The sequence below is a fragment of the Diplotaxodon limnothrissa genome, linkage group LG10 (assembly GCF_057381915.1).
Source record: "Diplotaxodon limnothrissa isolate DT_005_m linkage group LG10, D_limnothrissa_male_GT1.1, whole genome shotgun sequence".
NCBI classification, from domain to species: domain Eukaryota; kingdom Metazoa; phylum Chordata; class Actinopteri; order Cichliformes; family Cichlidae; genus Diplotaxodon; species Diplotaxodon limnothrissa.
This window is the reverse complement of record NC_140605.1, coordinates 19,220,500-19,238,443: the sequence shown is the minus strand read 5'-3', so window position 1 is coordinate 19,238,443 and position 17,944 is coordinate 19,220,500. Positions and strand designations below refer to the sequence as shown.

General features: G+C 42.8%; 1 protein-coding gene across 2 annotated transcripts in view; it reads left to right on the top strand.

Moving 5' to 3' along the window:
• The window catches only part of dclk1a (doublecortin-like kinase 1a), a 44,095-nt gene extending 27,045 nt beyond the window's left edge, over window positions 1-17,050 (top strand). Inside the window, exons 5-16 of one of the 2 annotated variants that reach the window (XM_085363829.1) lie at window positions 2,665-2,759; window positions 9,939-10,020; window positions 10,669-10,841; window positions 11,466-11,585; window positions 12,990-13,136; window positions 13,898-14,031; window positions 14,207-14,284; window positions 14,458-14,554; window positions 14,656-14,736; window positions 14,826-14,939; window positions 15,068-15,141; window positions 16,259-16,375. In XM_085363829.1, the coding sequence (XP_085219955.1) occupies window positions 2,665-2,759; window positions 9,939-10,020; window positions 10,669-10,841; window positions 11,466-11,585; window positions 12,990-13,136; window positions 13,898-14,031; window positions 14,207-14,284; window positions 14,458-14,554; window positions 14,656-14,736; window positions 14,826-14,939; window positions 15,068-15,141; window positions 16,259-16,316 (1,253 nt within the window). In that variant the 3' untranslated portion in view covers window positions 16,317-16,375. Of the gene's footprint in view, window positions 1-2,664; window positions 2,760-9,938; window positions 10,021-10,668; window positions 10,842-11,465; window positions 11,586-12,989; window positions 13,137-13,897; window positions 14,032-14,206; window positions 14,285-14,457; window positions 14,555-14,655; window positions 14,737-14,825; window positions 14,940-15,067; window positions 15,142-16,258 lie in introns of both variants that reach the window. The other variant, XM_085363830.1, reaches the window with a different exon arrangement.
• The last annotated feature ends 894 nt before the right edge of the window (window positions 17,051-17,944 follow it).

The window sequence follows — 17,944 nt, the reverse complement described above, 5'->3', positions numbered from 1 at the left end:
TTCACATTCACTCTGAGGCTGTGTTTTTATTTCTTTTTTCAAGAGTCTTACATAATATGCAGCCAGTGCATCAATCAGGGCATCACTCAGCAGGAGACAGGAGCACACGAGGTGCTTTTCAATCTTCGATACTAGCCCAGCTCACTTGTCATTAATATTATTATTATTGTTGTTGTTTTTTTCTAAGCATAACACTTGCTGCATTTAACACAGTAGGTGTGAAAGAAGCTGAAAAACAGCGTCTTTTTGTGGCTGCATTGTGGCCAAATTGGTATCCTTACTCCAACAGTGGATCTCCTCATGTGTGAATGTTGAGTCACGCTGGAAAAATGAACCTAGAAAGAAAACAAGTTACACTGAATTCATTTGGAACCGTTCGCTTTACAACCTGGCGACACATACTGGGAGAAAAAACCTGCCTGTGTATCACAACCACAAACTTCTCCATTAACTGGTCTTACCAGAAAGTCTTCCAGAGCTTTTGTGGTGGAGTTGTTTCAACATTTAGCCTAAGGTGGGCCCATTTTACAAGCACTTTTTAAATGACCATAATCCTGTTATTGTTGAGACAAAACTCAAACGGTTTCTGAAAGTAGATAAGACGAGCTTTACGGAGATATTTAATGTATCATAGTAGCACAAGGCATTCATAAGGCACTGCTAGCTGAACACTGATAGAAAGAGATTTCATCATCTGTGTGTCACCTTGCTGTAACTCCTCAACCAGTCTGGGCTAGAGAGAAAATTCAAATGCTTCCTGAAGGATGAGATTTTATTTTTTTCATTTACAGCCAAAATTAGAAAATAGCTCCAGTAGGTCTGGGTGAATCTTGTTTGCAGTATCCTCTAGTTTGGCCATGTAACTTGAGGAATGATAAAACCTAAAGACATGCAGAGGACGCTGGTGCAATGGCTGCTGCTTTGGGTGAGACTTCTAATAAATAGAAGAATTATTGTTCTTGATTTTTCCTGAGGATGTTTCCACGAGGAAGTGTAAAGCTCTTAAAGTAGGACAGGCTGCTCCTGAGCATTACAGCCTCCTTGGTTGGATCTATATCTACTGCATTAGTTATATTATCAGTTCTAATCCGCCCCTTTCTCAGCTTGTCTCATACAAGCAAGGAGGCCAGTGGATAGATATTTAAAATATAGATGTTATTTTTTTGTACTACACCCCCCTCCTCTCTCTCTCTCTCTCTCTCTCTCTCTCTGTCTCTGCTCACTGGTGCGCGTCAGAGTTTGCGCAAGCAGCCTCTCCGCCTCTCTGTGTAGTACACTACAGCCCTGCTCCGTCTCTCCCATTCACCACAGTTTATTATCACACTCGGACGGAGCGAGTACAAAGGTGCTGTTCTTCCTCCTCCTCTCTTTATCCCATTTTGGATTATCACTGTGCTTTTCATCATGCTGGAAGTGGAAGGTAGGAAACCATCCCATCCAGAAAATAAACCCCTGTAATGCATGCAGCTTTTATAATACCATTTCCCCGGGTAACGTAAAACTTTAATTGTCCCTGGATCGGATCATTTTTGGACACCTCTGATTGTGTCCGCCGTGTCACCGCAACACATGCCAAGCTGCTGACTTTGTAAAGTGTCGTGTAGGGATTTTTCTGGTAAGAGGTCAGTGAGAGCTGCCGTTAAAATGTTAATGCTTTTGTTGTGTAACCAGGAGGAGTGTCTGCCTGTGTGCGTAACGCCGTGATGTTGAATTTCATCAATGAAGAGCTTTAGGAGAAGGGTTTCTTTATTTTTTTATGTTTTAATGATGATGATGATGATGGCGATGATACGTGTGATACAGCGGCAGATGTTATATCTTAGTCTCTTTTGTGCTTTCCTCCTTTGTCTTGAATAATTCAGAAAGTTCTTTGATCTCAGCAGGAAATACACAGACTTGTGAGCTGGGCTGAAATTGTATTTAGGTGAACGTTACAAATAAAAGGAACTCTTTACATGCTGGAGCTCTTTATATCTCAATGCCAATATAAACAGAGCTCAGTGCTGGCAGCCATAGAAAGGAAATTAAACCGCATTTTTAAAAAAGGGGTGTTTGTATTAAGTCTTGTAGTGTTTTCTGAATTCTGCTCTGAATCTCTTCAGGAAGATGACATATGCCTTCAGCTGAACTCAGTTGCGTCTCTGACCGTTTTTGTATTCTCCAAGCAGCCTCTTGTTGCCAAGAAACAATAAGTCATGTTTTCAGTAAGATGAAATACAGGCTGGTGGGTTTTTTGCCGGTTAATGATGCTCCTGGATTTTTCTTTTCCTCCCCCTGCCAAACTGCACACAGGATTGGTATGCGAGGTTGATTAATGTATGTTCTTGTTTAATGAGATGCTGTTGCTGGGTTTGTTTTGTTAGACTGAAAAAAGAAAAAAAACTAGTGTGGACTTCGGTGCTCTTCTTTATCTTTCTCCCTCACTCTCTCCCTTGCTCTCCTCTTCCTCTGCCTCATTCATGTTAATGGAGAGATGCTGAGGGCGGAAGTGTAGGCTGTTGCTAGACACTAATATAGCTGTTCTAAAAAAATAGGCATTTTCATTTAAGGAGTCATCTATTACAATATTTATGTGTTTTTTTTTGTTTGTTTGTTTTTTAAAGTGGTCGCTCCACTCTCATCCATCCTGCTCCGTTTTTTCTCTCCTTTCTTTTCTCCCTCCAGTGAACGGGACGCCGGCCAGTCAGCTGTCAACTCCTCATTCGGGAAAATCTCCCAGCCCCTCCCCAACCAGTCCAGGCAGCCTTAGCCGACGCAGGGTAAGAATGGGAATACACGAGCACGCTCGCAAAGCACGCACTAAGAGTCAGCCCGTAGCATTTAGTGACTCCAAATCACAAAACTTATAACACAATTATTCTATTTTCTCAGGAAATGGACAAAGCCGGGACTGAGCATAGGCCGACTACATCTTAGAATCACTAGATTATGAAGAAAGCACAACTTCCCAGCATCTTTAGTATTTCAGACCTCACCCAGTGCTGCTCTGGGCTTCCAGCAAGGCAAATGTTCATTTCATTTGGATATTATAGCACATATTCTGTCCCTCATAAAGAACTCTGTCTGCCTTTGGTGGCTCAGCACTGAATAACGTTAACACCGACCTGTTGAGATCACCTGATCTGCTAGTCGGTAAATTGTGCAGTATCTGATATAAAGATGAGACTGGCTGATTGGCAGTCTGCCCCAGTCTGCAGTGTGTTTTTAATTTCCAGAAATTGGATTGCATCCTTCTTCACCTGCTGGGCATTGCATTGCGTTTGACCATCTTTCAGCAAAAAGATGCAATCAGTACACACTTCTGATATAGAATTTCTTTTGTTTTTTTAATCAAGTCACATTATTTTGTACATGTCGAGTTGTGTAAATGATGTAGAAATACATTTTATACTAGTCTATTTGATTATTTAAGCCCTTTTTTGTCATGTATGCCTGTTAAAGTACCTTAATAGCAGTCTGTTTTCTGTAGCTAACAAATAAAATTACTGCTGTGCAGAGCAGGAGCATGCAACTCAAAGGGAAAACTTCGAATTAAATATCTCGACTTCGTGTACACTGTGCGCGCGCGTGTGTGTAGATGCTTATATCAAAGTATTTGTTAATCCAGTCTTTGACAGTGATGTGGGTGAGCTTTTAAGAACAGCTCCAATCCCAATCACTCAGCTTTCTGACAGCATCTCTTAAATTTGCGCTTAAGCCGACTGCTGTTTTAGTGTCTTCTCCCTCCTAAACAAACACTCGCTAGCTCAGTTCACCTCAGCCTCTAGAATACCGAAATACAGATACATGTGTATCCACATAGGCTTCTACTCGCAGGTTTCGTGTGTTTCTAATGCACACTGATTGAAACTCACTGCACGTTCTGCCTGACTGCAGGGATGCAGCTATGATGTATGTTGCAACTATTTATTTACACAGGCGGATTTTATGGGAGGAAAGCAGAGGGGGTCATTACCTTTTATATAAGTATGTGTGTGCGTGTGTGTGCGTGTGTGTGCGTGTGTGTGTTCATGCATGACCGTATCCTCAGTCAGCGTAGGTTAAAGAGTCCATTCCTTGGGTTTTCCTGTGCTATTTTCCGTGAATCGGGAAACATAGATGAATGGCAGAGAGTCTGAATCCATCAGTGAGAAGTTATATTGACGCAATCTGAAGGTAACCCAGGATAACAGATCAGCTATGAGCTGTAGCTATAACAGGGCTTCCACATTCATCTGAATTATGGAACTGGGTCATTATAGTTTACAGTGTTGAGAGGAAATGTTCTGGCTCGTGCGCACATTTATAAGCTCTACCTCCCTTTCTATGTTCTTTGCTCTGGTTAAATAAATGTGGGGCAGTCATTGTAGAAAATGACCCCGCCCACTTTCTGCCTCTTCCACAATATGAAAATCCAGTGCTATAAACGCAAACACACCACCTATCCTTTGGTTTTCGTAACCTCCTTAAACCTTCTTTTCTAGCCCATTTCAGAGCTCACTGTTGCAGCAGTTACATTCCAGTTGAGTGTCTGTTTCTCAAAGAGGGATTATTCCAGCCTCTGCAGCAAGCCCGCGATGGCTTGACTGCTGTAAGGAGGGGAAGAAGCCTCACAGGCCATTATCTCTTCCTTCCACTCTGCAGCTCCACGCTCTTCAGCCATGTTACGATGTAATTCTCCTCTCCACTTCTTACTTCTTCTATCTACCCTGTTACAGATTTCCTCCCTGTCCCTGTCCCTTCCCTCCCCGACACCTTCTAATTTCTCTTTTACAGTCGTTTCCCAGTCATTCTCACACCCACCCCCTCCCTCTCGCCTCCCCATATCAAAGGGTATTAACCTCATGGGGAGAAATTATATTCCATCATCTCTCTTATAGATGTTATTTAATCTTCTTTGAGAAGGAGGCAATAAGTCCAAGACCCTAATTTGCACATTTCCTCCTCTCCTTCTTTGTGATTTGCGTGTAAACCCGCACGAATAATTACAACTCTGCACCCCTTTAAAACTAGCAAGTAACATTACCAACCCTGAAGAGCAATCTGAGGCTTAGAGTGGCTAAAATAACACAGATATGAGGTTTAGGTGGTAAAATGCAAGTTAAATATAACAAATAAAAGAATGAAAAATCTATTTCCTAAGCAGCCACAGGGGCTCAGTGACCTAATGCGAGTGCTGTATTTAACAGTTCACCTCGCTGGACCATGCATTTAAACACTTAGAGGCACTTTGCTGCTTGAAGTAGGTTGCTAGCACATCTAGGACCATCACAACCTATTTCCCCAAGCAGAGACTACAAACATAGCATTGCACCATTGCATGCACACGTCTTCAGAAGAAGGTGCATGCACAGTAACTTTCATGTTCGTGCACACTTCAGTGGAACACTTTTGTACAGAAAATTTGTGCACAGCAGCTTCATGCACACTCACACATTTTGCAAATTTGATGCTCTCTGTGACCCATTTTTACTAATTGTCAAGCGACACAAAATCATTCACAAAATCGTCCCCCTGCCCGCCGTCCCCCCGCCCTTCCACTTTGCACTTCTTATGAGCTTTTCAAGGCCGCTTGCCTCAGTGAAAGCACTGAGAGCATCCTAAATTTCCGTATTAGTTTTATTTTCATATAAGATCTATAGACACATTATTCCACACAGGCACGCACCCACAACAGTGTTTTCTGTCAATATCAGCTCTGAGGCATAATTCAATGTGCCACCGAGGTCAGCGCTCTTCGCAGTCTGTCCGCTCCATTTGGTGTGAAAACAAATAAACATACAAAAAAAGACAATGCATTAAGAGGAGAGAGTGACAGATCGAAGGCGACACTAACAGAAGGTCTGTGTCGCAGCAGCTGTGATGCATTTAGGAGAGTCTAAGAGAAACAGAGTGCTAATTGTTATCTGTAGTATCACCTTCATCCTCCTCTCACCGTTCATCCATTCACATCCGTAATCTGTTGAATTGCATGCTCCGTCTCTCATTCTCAGCGTTCATGTTATGTGTCGGGTGATTCATTTTGAAATTATTTGTGTGCGAGTATGTGTGAAAGGAAGAGTGCCGACTGAAGCAGAAAGTGCGCATCGTGAACTTCTTATAAATGTCTCATCTCATTCCCACGAGTGTATTGTTGCTGAAGATTGTATTTGTTATTTTTGGTTGTAATATATTTCTTATTATGTGTTGTGTTTGATGTCATTAGTTGGCTTGTTTCTGTGACTGTCAAAGAGACCGGCCGCATCACACGGTGGACTGACCCGGAAGAGTGTTTTTTGCCTTTTTTTCAAGAATCATTTTTTGTCTTTTGTTTGTTTGTCACACGCACAAAAACAACAACCACAGAAAAACATCAGTTATCCAAATTACTCACTAATGATTCAAATAGCACTCGCATCTAAAAAGGCTTGATGATAATTTTGGCTCTTTCCATTAATGCGGATTTTTGTAAACATGTCAATTATCGACATGTTGTCGTGGTTCCATCGTGCGATGCTGCTCTCTCTTTTTGGCTCATTTTTGTTTTTGTTTGCTAAATGTGTTCATTTTCATTTGTTGACGTCCTCATTAAATTCATTGTCATTTCATTTTCATTTCGTGGTCTTTATTCTCTTAACTCGACACCGTCACTCATGTTCCTCATGTTCCATCAGTACAGCCGTGGGGATGGCGATTTTCTTCTGTAGCACATTTATCAGTGCTTCTCCTTTGTTAAACCTGCCTGCTGTGGGCATTCATCAGAGCAGAACAGCTATTACAACACAAACAGTCTCAGAGGAGCAGTTATCTTTCATTGCTCACTGCTTTTACTCTCAATTTCATATATATATGGGCGGGGCAGCCTAAATCTCCCCTTCTTCCCTTCTTTAATTTTCCCTGAAGTATTTAATCACGTTTCTGTGATTTCCTGGGATTGGAGTCCATACGGATTGTGATTAGGAACCTTCACTGTGTCCAACTGGCAGAGCAGAAAGACAGAATCCCCCAAATGGTTTTGATCTTTTCATGAAAGTCAAGTAGATTATGTTTTCTGTCCGTCTCCCGTACCCTGTGTTCTTGAGGAACAACAAGAAGGAAAAAAGTCCCATTAGCATCAAATCTTATTAGATTTTTACCACCAAAGTAAACACTAATAAATCTTGCTTCTGCTGGATATTGCCTGACAGGGAAAGCAAAAATAAGAGGTCTGGCTCTGGCAGCCTGAGGGGCAGAGACCAAGAAAGCCTCACTATGTGTGCTGTAATCAGATTCAAACAGAGGCATGAAGGACAAAGCTGGCATTACGCTTAAGTTGGTTATGTAAATGTGTGGTGCATTTTTAATGCTCGGCTCTACAGTTGACAGATTTCCTTTCCAGCCACGGAATGAATGATTCTTTCTTTCTGCTGCAAACCTACTTCTGAGATGATGCTCCACATTTAAGGTCAACTGTGGACATCCTGTTTAATTCCTATTTATGAGCTGATCAGTATGCAGTTGCTGAGTGTTGCCCTCGCAGGTCTGAAGAGCAGTGGCTCCAGTCATGATGTAAAAGGTTTGTCAGTGTCGTTGTGAGTCATAGTTACAGAAAAGGTGTAGAGATGTAGAGCTAGGAATAGTGTATTGTGCAACAGGGAGAAAGCTGGAGTGTCTAACAATAACAAGACAGTTCCTGCCAAATCTCATGATCAATATCAGCCAGACCAGACTCCATACATTTCTCTGCTGCTTCATCACTCCACCTCTCTCCCTCTCTCCCTCTCTCTGTCTTTCTCTGTGTTTCCCACTCTGTCTGTCACCCCATCTGTCTCATCGTTTTCCACACAGAAACGAGAGACTCAAATTTCATAGAAGGCTGAACCTATCTCTCAGCCCGCAGACAGGAAGTGCCCATATATAGGCTACCGTCTCTACACTGGAAGCTGCTGTTCTCCTGTCTGTGAGCAGTTTCCATAGCAACAGTATTTTGTTTCCCTCAGTGGCAGGAAGCGAGAGAGAGAGAGAGAGAGAGAGAGAGAAAGGAGTTCAAAATGAGAAAGCGAGCTGAGGACAGCACTGGATGTGCGATAAGAGCACAAGAGAGGTAAATATCCGAGTTGGGATGAGAAAATAAAAGAACAGAATAAGGATGTTTTTTGAGATAAAGCACAGGAGGGTCATTGGCTTTATGGGTATTAAGTGGGTTTTCTTGTTCCGGGATGAGTGCCCAGCCAACAACAACATTACATAAACCAAACTGAGCCTGACTCACAGCTACATTTACCTACGTGGTTTTCAGGTCACAGCAGCTGAGATGAGTAAAAGAGCAGACAGCTACTATGGCAGAGATACAGGGCAGATCAGCTCTGCAAATAGTTTTCAGATCCAAGTCATTACAGGCATGGCTTTTATCCCAGTCTGCCAGGACAGCAAGCTCCCCGGGATTTACAAATGCTTAGGACATTTCTCTTTCACTTAAAAAAAAGACATTCAAGATCACACACAAATGTTCTTTTCTGAGCTTTTAATCACAGACTGTATGTAAAAGATGGAATTAAACGCCGTGACATCACCCACAGAGTTTAAACATATCTTTAAGACTCAGTTTTGATTTTAAGGATATTGTCATGTTGTCAATTTTTGGAGCCAGAAGTCACTGTGTTTGAACAATAGGGTCCAAGTCCAATATTAATTATCAAACAAAATCACAGACAGCAGATCCAGCTCAGTGACTTGAAAGAGCAAATGTGAAGCTTAGCAGGCAGCAGTCTATCACGGTGAAAGGGATTATTGATGAGCGATTGTTATACAACGGAAAGCAGCAAAATACATCTGGCTACACATGTAATGGGAAAAATGTGTCATGTCCTGGAGAGGTCGTCCATAATTATGTAGTTGAGTCATGCATGACGCTCACAGACACAGACCATCTACAGAGCAAACTGCACTTGTTAATAATGCACAGTGGCAACGTTGCTCCACTTATATTTTAGAGGAACTGCAATGGTGCGTGTTGCCATCACTGGCCAGCCTGCGTCTTCCAGCTGCAGCTAGTGGATTTATTCAAGCACTGGAAACGCCCCAACCCCGAAGACTGACTGTAAGCCACGAGAACGGATTTGAGCAGAGGAGAGATTAGTAAAGAGTAAAGAAGGTGGTAAAATCCACCGAACACGTGAAAAACGCCACCTTCCAAACGAAACAGGATGAAAGTCTTCTAGTGCAGTAAAAGACTGAAGCAAAACAACAGAGTTTGGCAGCGAGGAGAAGAGAAAGGTGCACAGGAGTGGAACAGACACAGAAATACAAGAGGGGTAGATTCCCATTTACAGTCCCGACTAGATACTCTCCATCCTTGTTGCTTCCATGACAACCAGACAGAAGGTTACAAGGTGGAGGGCATAATGAGTTTTTGTCTTTAGATAGATAGATGCAGACGCCTCTTCTCATCCTCTCTCTTTCAATTTAATGACCCCCCACTTACTATCCAGATGAAAGGCATCTGCCTTTATTTAGTGTCACCGGAGCCCATGTTTTTATGATTTATTAAAGGTAATCGTAAGGAGTGAGAAAACAGGGAAGAATTACTTCCAGTTGTGAGGTGAATGGAAAGGAGCTTATTTGGATGCAATGATATAGACACACATAGGGGGGTTGCTGGCTTATATGCAGATCAAGTAAGTCTGTTCGGACTCGTTTTCAGATTTTTTTTTTCATGAGCACAGTATAGACACAGCACAGGGCATTACATCAGAAAGATGCGCAAACACAGCCACAGCAGTAGGGCTGTTGTGAGGACAAGGCGGGTTACACAGTGTTCCTTTGTCTATTTTTGAACATACATATTTGTTTAGGCTAGGACTGTAGCAGAAGGGACTGTGATTGTGTTTGTCTGGGTTTTTTTTATCGTGATTATGGATTGCAAACTATTTTGGGTAATGCCGCAGATTAGTAATAAACCCCTTTCCATCCTGCTCTCTACCCTGTTCCTTTCTCTGCAGGGGTCCCAGGGTTCTTCCACCTCTCTGTCTTCCACTAAAGGTTCGAGCCCAGTGGAAGATGGTGATGGACTTGTTCCTGAAGGTGAGGAAAAAAAGCTTGCTTTGTGCTTGCAAATATCATGCATGTCTGAATCATGCGCGTGACCTTTGACGCGTCCCTTGCCTGCATAGCATGATTAGTACACGATGCTTACGGCAACTTTCCGCTCTTATGCTGTCTTACTCACCTCTCTGTGACACTGCTTTGAAAGGCTGGAGGATTTTTGGTCTCATATGTGACATTTTCATCTTTGATTTTATTTTATTTTTTTAAAAAGTATCCAGAGGACCTTTTTTTCCCCCTTATAGATCTTTTAAACAGATTCATGAGACTCATTAACACTTAGCTGAGCATTGATAAATCATGCCTATTTGCATCTTGATTTATAAACAAAAAAGTCTTCTGTGTGATGTAATTGCAGACCTCACTGGCTGTAAAAATATGAATCTTTTAGATTTAAAAGGTTTCTGCTATTTGCTTATTTTTACATTTCAAGTCTGCAATCATATTACAGTTTGTTTAATTGTGAAGGTTTTTAAATCTACCTTTATGTCTTGAAGAGACTGGTTAGACAACAGTTGATAATCAGACATCATAGCTTCCTCAGCATATATCTGTGTATATTCTATGGTGCTAAACTGTGTAAACCAGTTTATGTTCCCTCTAAAAACCAGTGCTTCTTCTCTGCAGCTGAAGTTCTAGTCAATGAGGTTCCAGCTGTGCCGTCCTACATATCAGACCGTTACAAGGTGGGGCGAATGTTAGGAGATGGGAATTTTGCAGTCGTCCGGGAATGCACGGAGCACTCCACAGGACGAGAGTACGCTCTGAAGATCATCAACAAGGGCAAATGCAGAGGCAAGGTAAACAAACATCCACCGAATACGACCCAAAAAAGGCAAAAATTGTACTGACACGTCAAGAAGGCTAAAGCTCCACATAATCCTAACTTCAGAGGATAAATTCTTCCTCCTTTCACCCCATCCGGGTGAGGCAGATGGCCGCCCCTTCTTGAGCCTGGAACTTTCTTCCTGTTAAAAGGGAGTTTTTCCTTCCCACTGTCACCAACACGTTTGCTCAAAGGAGGTCATGTGATTGTTGGCGTTTTCTCTATTTTCTTTGGACTGTTGTGGAGTCTTTACCTTACAGTTAAAAGGGCCTTTAACTATTGTTGTGATTTGGCATCATTTGAAAAAACTGAATTGAATTGAAATTCAGTTTTGATAGCTCATTTTTTTTCCACCCAGAAAAGAATATTTTGCATTTTTAGAGTAATATCCCTATTTTGCTTAAAGACCCGCTGATATCTTCGGGTTAATGTGCAACCTTTATTGGAAGGTTGTAGAAATGTACTCCAAGGTGCTACTGAGTTGCTGTAGAGAGGCTGGTGTGACATACATAAAATAAAAATCTTCTAAATGTCTTCTAAATGATTCCTTTACTGAATGTCTTCCACTTGGCTGAACACCTGAACTTCTTTTTACCAGGAGCACATGATCCAGAACGAGGTGGCCATACTTCGCCGGGTCAAACATCCAAATATCGTCTTACTCATCGAGGAGTTTGACACTTACAACGAGCTCTACCTGGTCATGGAGTTGGTCAAGGTGTGTGGCCATGTTTGTACACTGTTACTTTATGAGTTTGTGCACCATCTGCTCCAGTTAGGAACGAGCAGGGACATTTTGCCAAGCTGAGATAACGGATGGGTGTATTCTCTTACAATACAAGGGTGATCATCATTATCTCAAATCTACGACTTAGAGGAGCAGGGAGGCAGTAATAGTGACAGAGACAGAGGAGCGGCATTCAGCCTGTGAAGCAACTGATGAATTTTTCCAACCAGTCACACAATTCGGGACTAGAGTGAATCCGCCAGTGGCCCCGAGTGCTCGTGCGCTCGCGTTCTTCATTCTCTCTCGCTCTCTGAGTCAAGAAATGTTTGTGCATAATTCAGGAGCCAGGAATGTGATCCATCTGTTCGTGCTGTGATGTGGAGTACTACAGAATATAGATGAGAGGCAATTTGTGGAAGAAGTGTGTGTACTTGTGAGCATGTCCAAAGTAGGAGGATCAAGAGAAGGCTGTGGATGAATGGGGTGAAAAGAGTCGCTGCTAAAATAACAGGGGCCGAGAGAAAGAGAGAGATAGATGAATTGAAAGTAGAGGATAGGCGCAGAGAACGAAAGAGAGAGAAAATGAGTGTTCTTTTGCTTGGTCCTGCTCAGTTCAAGCAATAATGAGGCAATAATGTGATCAGACAAAATTGTGTTGCAATTCCAGGGAAGGCTCATTCCTGTTTTTACAAGCGGAAATGATACCCATAAAAAAGAGTGAGGAGAGGATTTACAAAGGACTGATGTAAATCCCATCTTTTGGCTTAATTTCTCATTGACTAACTTCAGCAGCCACGTCCCAAAACTTTGCAGAATGCCCCCAAATTTACAGCAGTATATTCATGTTCGTGTACTTTTGGGCCTCCGATAGCGGAGGCAGAGAAAAATAAGTGAAATGTATTAGCTAAAGCCTGAGCTGGCATTTGACAACTCTCATATTGAAACAGCTGCCAACGAGCAGGTCAAAGCCTTACAGTGTGCTGTGCTGTTCGAGGATAGAGGGAGATTCAGCACTATTTTAAGCCTCTGTTCCACTTAGTCCACTCAATGAGAGAAACGCAGAGGGAATGAGAGGGAGATTCGGACAGGATGAAAAATCAGAGAAAAGACACTGAGAAAAGCCTAAAAAATGACAAAAATGAAAAGAAATATTAACGCGGGGGGGTCGTCTTTCAAGCAAGGTGAAGAATTAGGATTTACCCCCACCTCCTTGCTGCTGCTGAGCAGACAAAAAAGTCTTGTGGTTAAATGAAGTTTTTAGCCTCTTTTCAGAAAAAAAAAAGGCAAGCAGCTGTGAAAATTTGCAAGTGAATCTGTTCTGCTGGTGCAAAAAACACCAACCAAACTCTTGTGACATCTCCTAATACTGACCCGTCCATCATGTCTTGTCCACAGGGGGGAGATCTGTTCGATGCCATCACCTCTGCCAATAGATACACAGAGAGAGACGCCAGCGGCATGCTCCACAATCTGGCCAGCGCCATCAAATACCTTCACAGCCTCAACATTGTCCACAGAGACATCAAGCCAGAAAACCTGCTGGTGAGTGGACGTCACGCAGATTGCATACATGTAACTTGGTGCGGCACTGGTGCACCTCCTCTCCTTTCCCGCCGCCTTTCTGAATGATCAGTGAAGTAATATCACTCACTACGGGGCCCTCCCAGAGCAGAGAGATGACTCATCCCTGCTGCCCTCACACCTTCTGCACGCTCCTTCTCCAGCCTCCCTCGTTTGTTCTTTCCTTCCCTCCTTCTCCCTTCTGTCAAACTCCCCATCGTCCTTGCTTAACTTCAAATACCGCTCTTTGCCCCCCTACTTGAGATTGTCTGGGCAGGAGTCAGACTTCAGAATTCAGCTTTTTAGTGGCCACATTTAAACCTAGTCAGCCGATTTCCTGTTTTGCTTTTTCTCTCCAACGAAATAAGAAAGCCTTGAATGGTTAAAAAAAAACAGTGGCCTTCTATTCATGTAACTTTTTGAAGGTAATGACATGCAGATTACCCCATCCATGTAGCAGACACCCAGCAACACTAACATTAGTTTTATTTTTGGCCACATAAATGCTTTGCTGCGTTAAAAAGCTGGTCGCTCGCTTCGTCTGTGTCTGTAGGCGTAGGGCAGATAGAGTAGCTACAGCTGTGAGCTGTTAAACAACACACTGAGTGGTGAAATTATTAATAGCAACCCCCATCACATAATGTGTTTTAAGTTTGTTTGTTGTTTGTTGCCCTCATAATAATGCTGTACATTATGATCCTGCTTCTTTTTTTAAAAACATTTTTGCATTCCTGTGTGTTTAGGTGTACGAACATGCAGATGGCAGCAAGAGCCTCAAACTGGGAGACTTTGGTTTGGCGACCGTGGTGGACGGACCCCTCTACACTGTCTGCGGGACCCCAACATATGTAGCACCTGAAATCATTGCAGAAACAGGGTGAGAGCTGCAGCTGCATTTAGCAGGCACCTTTAAGATCAAAGTATGATCACTATGACGGCCAACATATCTGTCGTGTCTTAATCCATTTACAGTAGTAGATATTTGCCTTAAAGGTCATGCTCTGCACGTTTTCTCTATGTTTGCTTTGATTTAACCTCTCTTTTTTTTTCAGGTATGGTCTTAAGGTTGACATCTGGGCAGCTGGAGTCATCACCTATATCCTCCTGTGTGGTTTCCCACCCTTTCGGGGGTAAGTTAACAGCAAGCCCTACCCTACATTTCTCCCTCTGCTTTAGCGCCTTTCTTGAAAGTGTGTTATGCAGGACCCTCTACTGGTCAGCAGTAGTATTGCACCTTTATTTGTTGACTCGCTAATTAATATTTGGTTGATGCACCCATTCATGTGAACTTTTTTTTTTGCAGGAGCAGTGACGATCAAGAAGTGCTTTTTGATCAGATACTAATGGGTCAGCTAGAATTTCCTCTGCCCTACTGGGACAATGTGTCAGAGACCGCTATGGTAAATATCTGCTGTATGTCTGATTGGTGTGGATGGATCTACATGTTATAGAAAATCCAGAGTAAAAAACTAACTGCTTTTTACTTTTGGGGGGGGTGTAGGAGCTGATTCGATCCATGCTGGAGGTGGAGGTCGATAAGAGATACACTGCCCTCCAGGTGCTGGAGCACCCCTGGGTCACTGTAAGTACAGTGTCAGTAAATCTGTTCATTTCCTTTGTTTTCACCAAAACACTGAATTTACTTCCTTTCTCCTCATTTGTCTAATCCAGGACGAGGGTCTGTGCGAGAATGAACACCAGCTGTCGGTAGCAGGAAAGATAAAGAAGCACTTCAACACCAGCCCAAAAGGCACTGACACCACTGCTGGAGTGTCAGTCATTTCTGTAAGTAACCATTAGCAACCATCTAAAGATGTAGCTGTTACACTGAGTTGCATCAGTTTGTAGAGAAATCAGCAAGTTTTTCACGTGGCGTTTAGATTGATTGTGCCGATTTCTCTTTTGTTGTTCAGTTGGATGACAGCTTTTCTATGCAGAGATCTGGGTCGTTGGATTTCTACCAGCACCCGGCCATGTACTGGATAAGGTACGCCAGGTTTCCATAGAGACACGACTGGGTCACAAATCAGCGAGAAATCAAAACAGACCAAAACAGTGTCTCTAAAATTGATGTCTCCCCCTCCTTTGCGTGCTGCCCCGCTGACTGGCTGCTGCTGTGCTGCTTTGACAGCCTCATGTTGTACTTTCTGTGCTCGGCTTTTTGCTTCTCTCCTTTCATCCCTCGCTGTAAACACAGATTTCATTCCTGCATTACCTGCATCGTTATTGTGCGTCACCGGTTAAAGCCTTGTCCTCTGTGTTGTGTCACCTTTTTATCGGTGTCCCCTGCTTTTCTTTAGTGTGTGTGAGTAACGACGTGCCCAATTAGAATCACCCTTGCTGATGATTCTCCTGCACATCTCGTTTGCACAGTTCATTTGTGAATGAACCCTTTCTAAAGAAATAACCCTGCGGTGTTGCTTGTCTGAGTGATTTGCTGTGATGTTTTTGTCTGATGTGATGCTCCCTCACCTGGTTACCTCCTCAAACACCAGGGCTCGTTACTGAGCTCACATTACCTGACTCCTCTTGTGTGACTGTGTCCCCTGATTTAGGAGGACCACAAAGTGCATTGTTATAAAGGTCACAGAACTTAAAGTAATATGGACACTGACTAGAGGAATTAAAAATAGGCTGGAAAAAATTAACAGTGACTTAATTTATGAATTATTTGGGTTGAGATTCCCAGTTTTCCAGCACGACAGAGTTTAGTTTGACTGATTAGAAGTCCTGAACATGATGGACCCGAACTTGTGCAGATGTTTCTGATTTGTGTTGTGATTAAAAAGTGATATCCAGAATCTCCTCTTTATAATATTTACTGTGCCTGAAAAATTAAACAAGAATGTTGAACCTGCCTTTATCTGAGAGATTTATTGTGGAAAATTAGATAGACTGTTCCTCAGATAAACATAACATTTCAGAAAAGAAGAAACAATTGTCAGTGTCCATGGTTTTTCACTTCCTTGTTACTGTCCAATTAAATATTCATTAGTAACTTAATGAACATGTGCAAAGTTCTTCTGCTCCTCCTTCCTGGATAATCGACTGTGCAGCAGACAGATCTGATCCTTACCTTTTCCTCCTTCTCCTCTCTTTTTCAGGCCACCCCTCTTGATAAGGAGAGGCAGGTTCTCGGACGAGGATGCCACCCGGATGTGAAACCGCTGCCGCTGCAGATGATGCCAACTGTGAATTCAGTAACAACAACAACAAAAACACTACGGGCGGAGCCCCCCAGTTGCCTCCCTGGCCTGCCCACGGCCCCTCCCTCTCTGACCCCTGACACTTGCTCTGACCCCTCCCCAGACCCCAGACTCCCATCCGACTCTGATGACATCTCCATCAGCTCAGCCAGCACCGCCTGCTCCCCCAGCTCGCCCTTCTAGAGAGCAGGCGAAGGGGAGTAGGGGGAGGAAGAGGAGGAAGGTGTGCAAAGGAGGAGGCGGCGAGGGAAAATCCTCATCCAGCTCCTCCCTCTGCATGTGGAGGAGGAGGAGGACGAGGTGTCAACCCCTTTCTCCCAGTATCTCTGAAAAAAAGAAATAAAAATATCAACAGAGAACTTCACACTTCCCTGAATCCAACTTTCCGAACCTGGAGGAAAGATGGACCAAGGGGTGGATAAGAAGACGTTAGAGAGGTTGGGAGAAAGATTCAAGAGGCAACAAGAAACAGGGATCGAGAGGAAGAGGGAAAAGCCAGAGTGAGGTGAAAGACTTTTGTTGATTTCTTTTTAACATTTTCTCATCTGAGCACATGTTGTAGAGCTCAAGGAGCAAGAAAGGGCTTTACCCTTCAGTGATGATCCGGGCTCGACATGGAAACTTCCTCAAGGCGGAACAGCTCTACAAGGCAATATGAGAATATGGACCAATGTTCATGTTTTATTGAACCTTATTTATTCATACTTTAATTCACAGCATTTTTTGATATGTATTTCTCTTTTTCATAGAAAAAAAAACAATGTTTTTATTGACTTCTCCTTAGAGCTTGGTGGATTTAAAATAATGGCAAAGTGCTTAGAAGTAGAGTGCAGAAACGTTTAAGTAGGTGACAGCAGACGTGATGAAAACACAATGTTGGAAAGCGAGCTAAAACACGTTGGGGAAGGATTTTATGGTTTTTTTCAGTTGCAAAATGTGTTTTAAAAATGGCTTTGATGAAAAAAAAAAAAGATGAAATTGTGCTGTGACGCTGTGCTCAACACAGTTTCGGCGCTGCCTTCCCCCGTAACGTTGGATCGCAGTCATACAGTTTACATTTTACACAGACTGCTATTCTAAGACGACAATGGTGCATTTGACTGCTCCTTCTGGTTTTGTTACTTGCTCGGTTCACGACATCTTGATACACAAAACTCAGCAGCATCCTGGTGCTTGTGTAGCAAACTCGACATCTGAACCCATTTGTCCTCAAGCCACACATTTTCACAGTGATCATCACGCTAATTCTTTTTATATTTTATGAACACTAGACACATGTTTCATCAACATGTTCAAGCTATGGTTGGTGCAGCTCAAATATATGGTTACACAGACACGTTTTCAGATGGAGAAGGCGCACAGTTAACAGTTCACAAGAGGTGCCTATTTGCACATTTGCACTGCAGTCTAGGTGCAGTGAGACATGATCGAGAGAATGACAGTATGGATGCCAGAGAACCAGCAGTACAGCGAAAAAGGGTGGAGGAGAATTTATTTCAGCTCTGTACAACCTCATTCATGGCTTCATTTCTTCAGATGAAAGCATGACAGACATACAGTAGCCTATTCTTATAAAAGAAACAG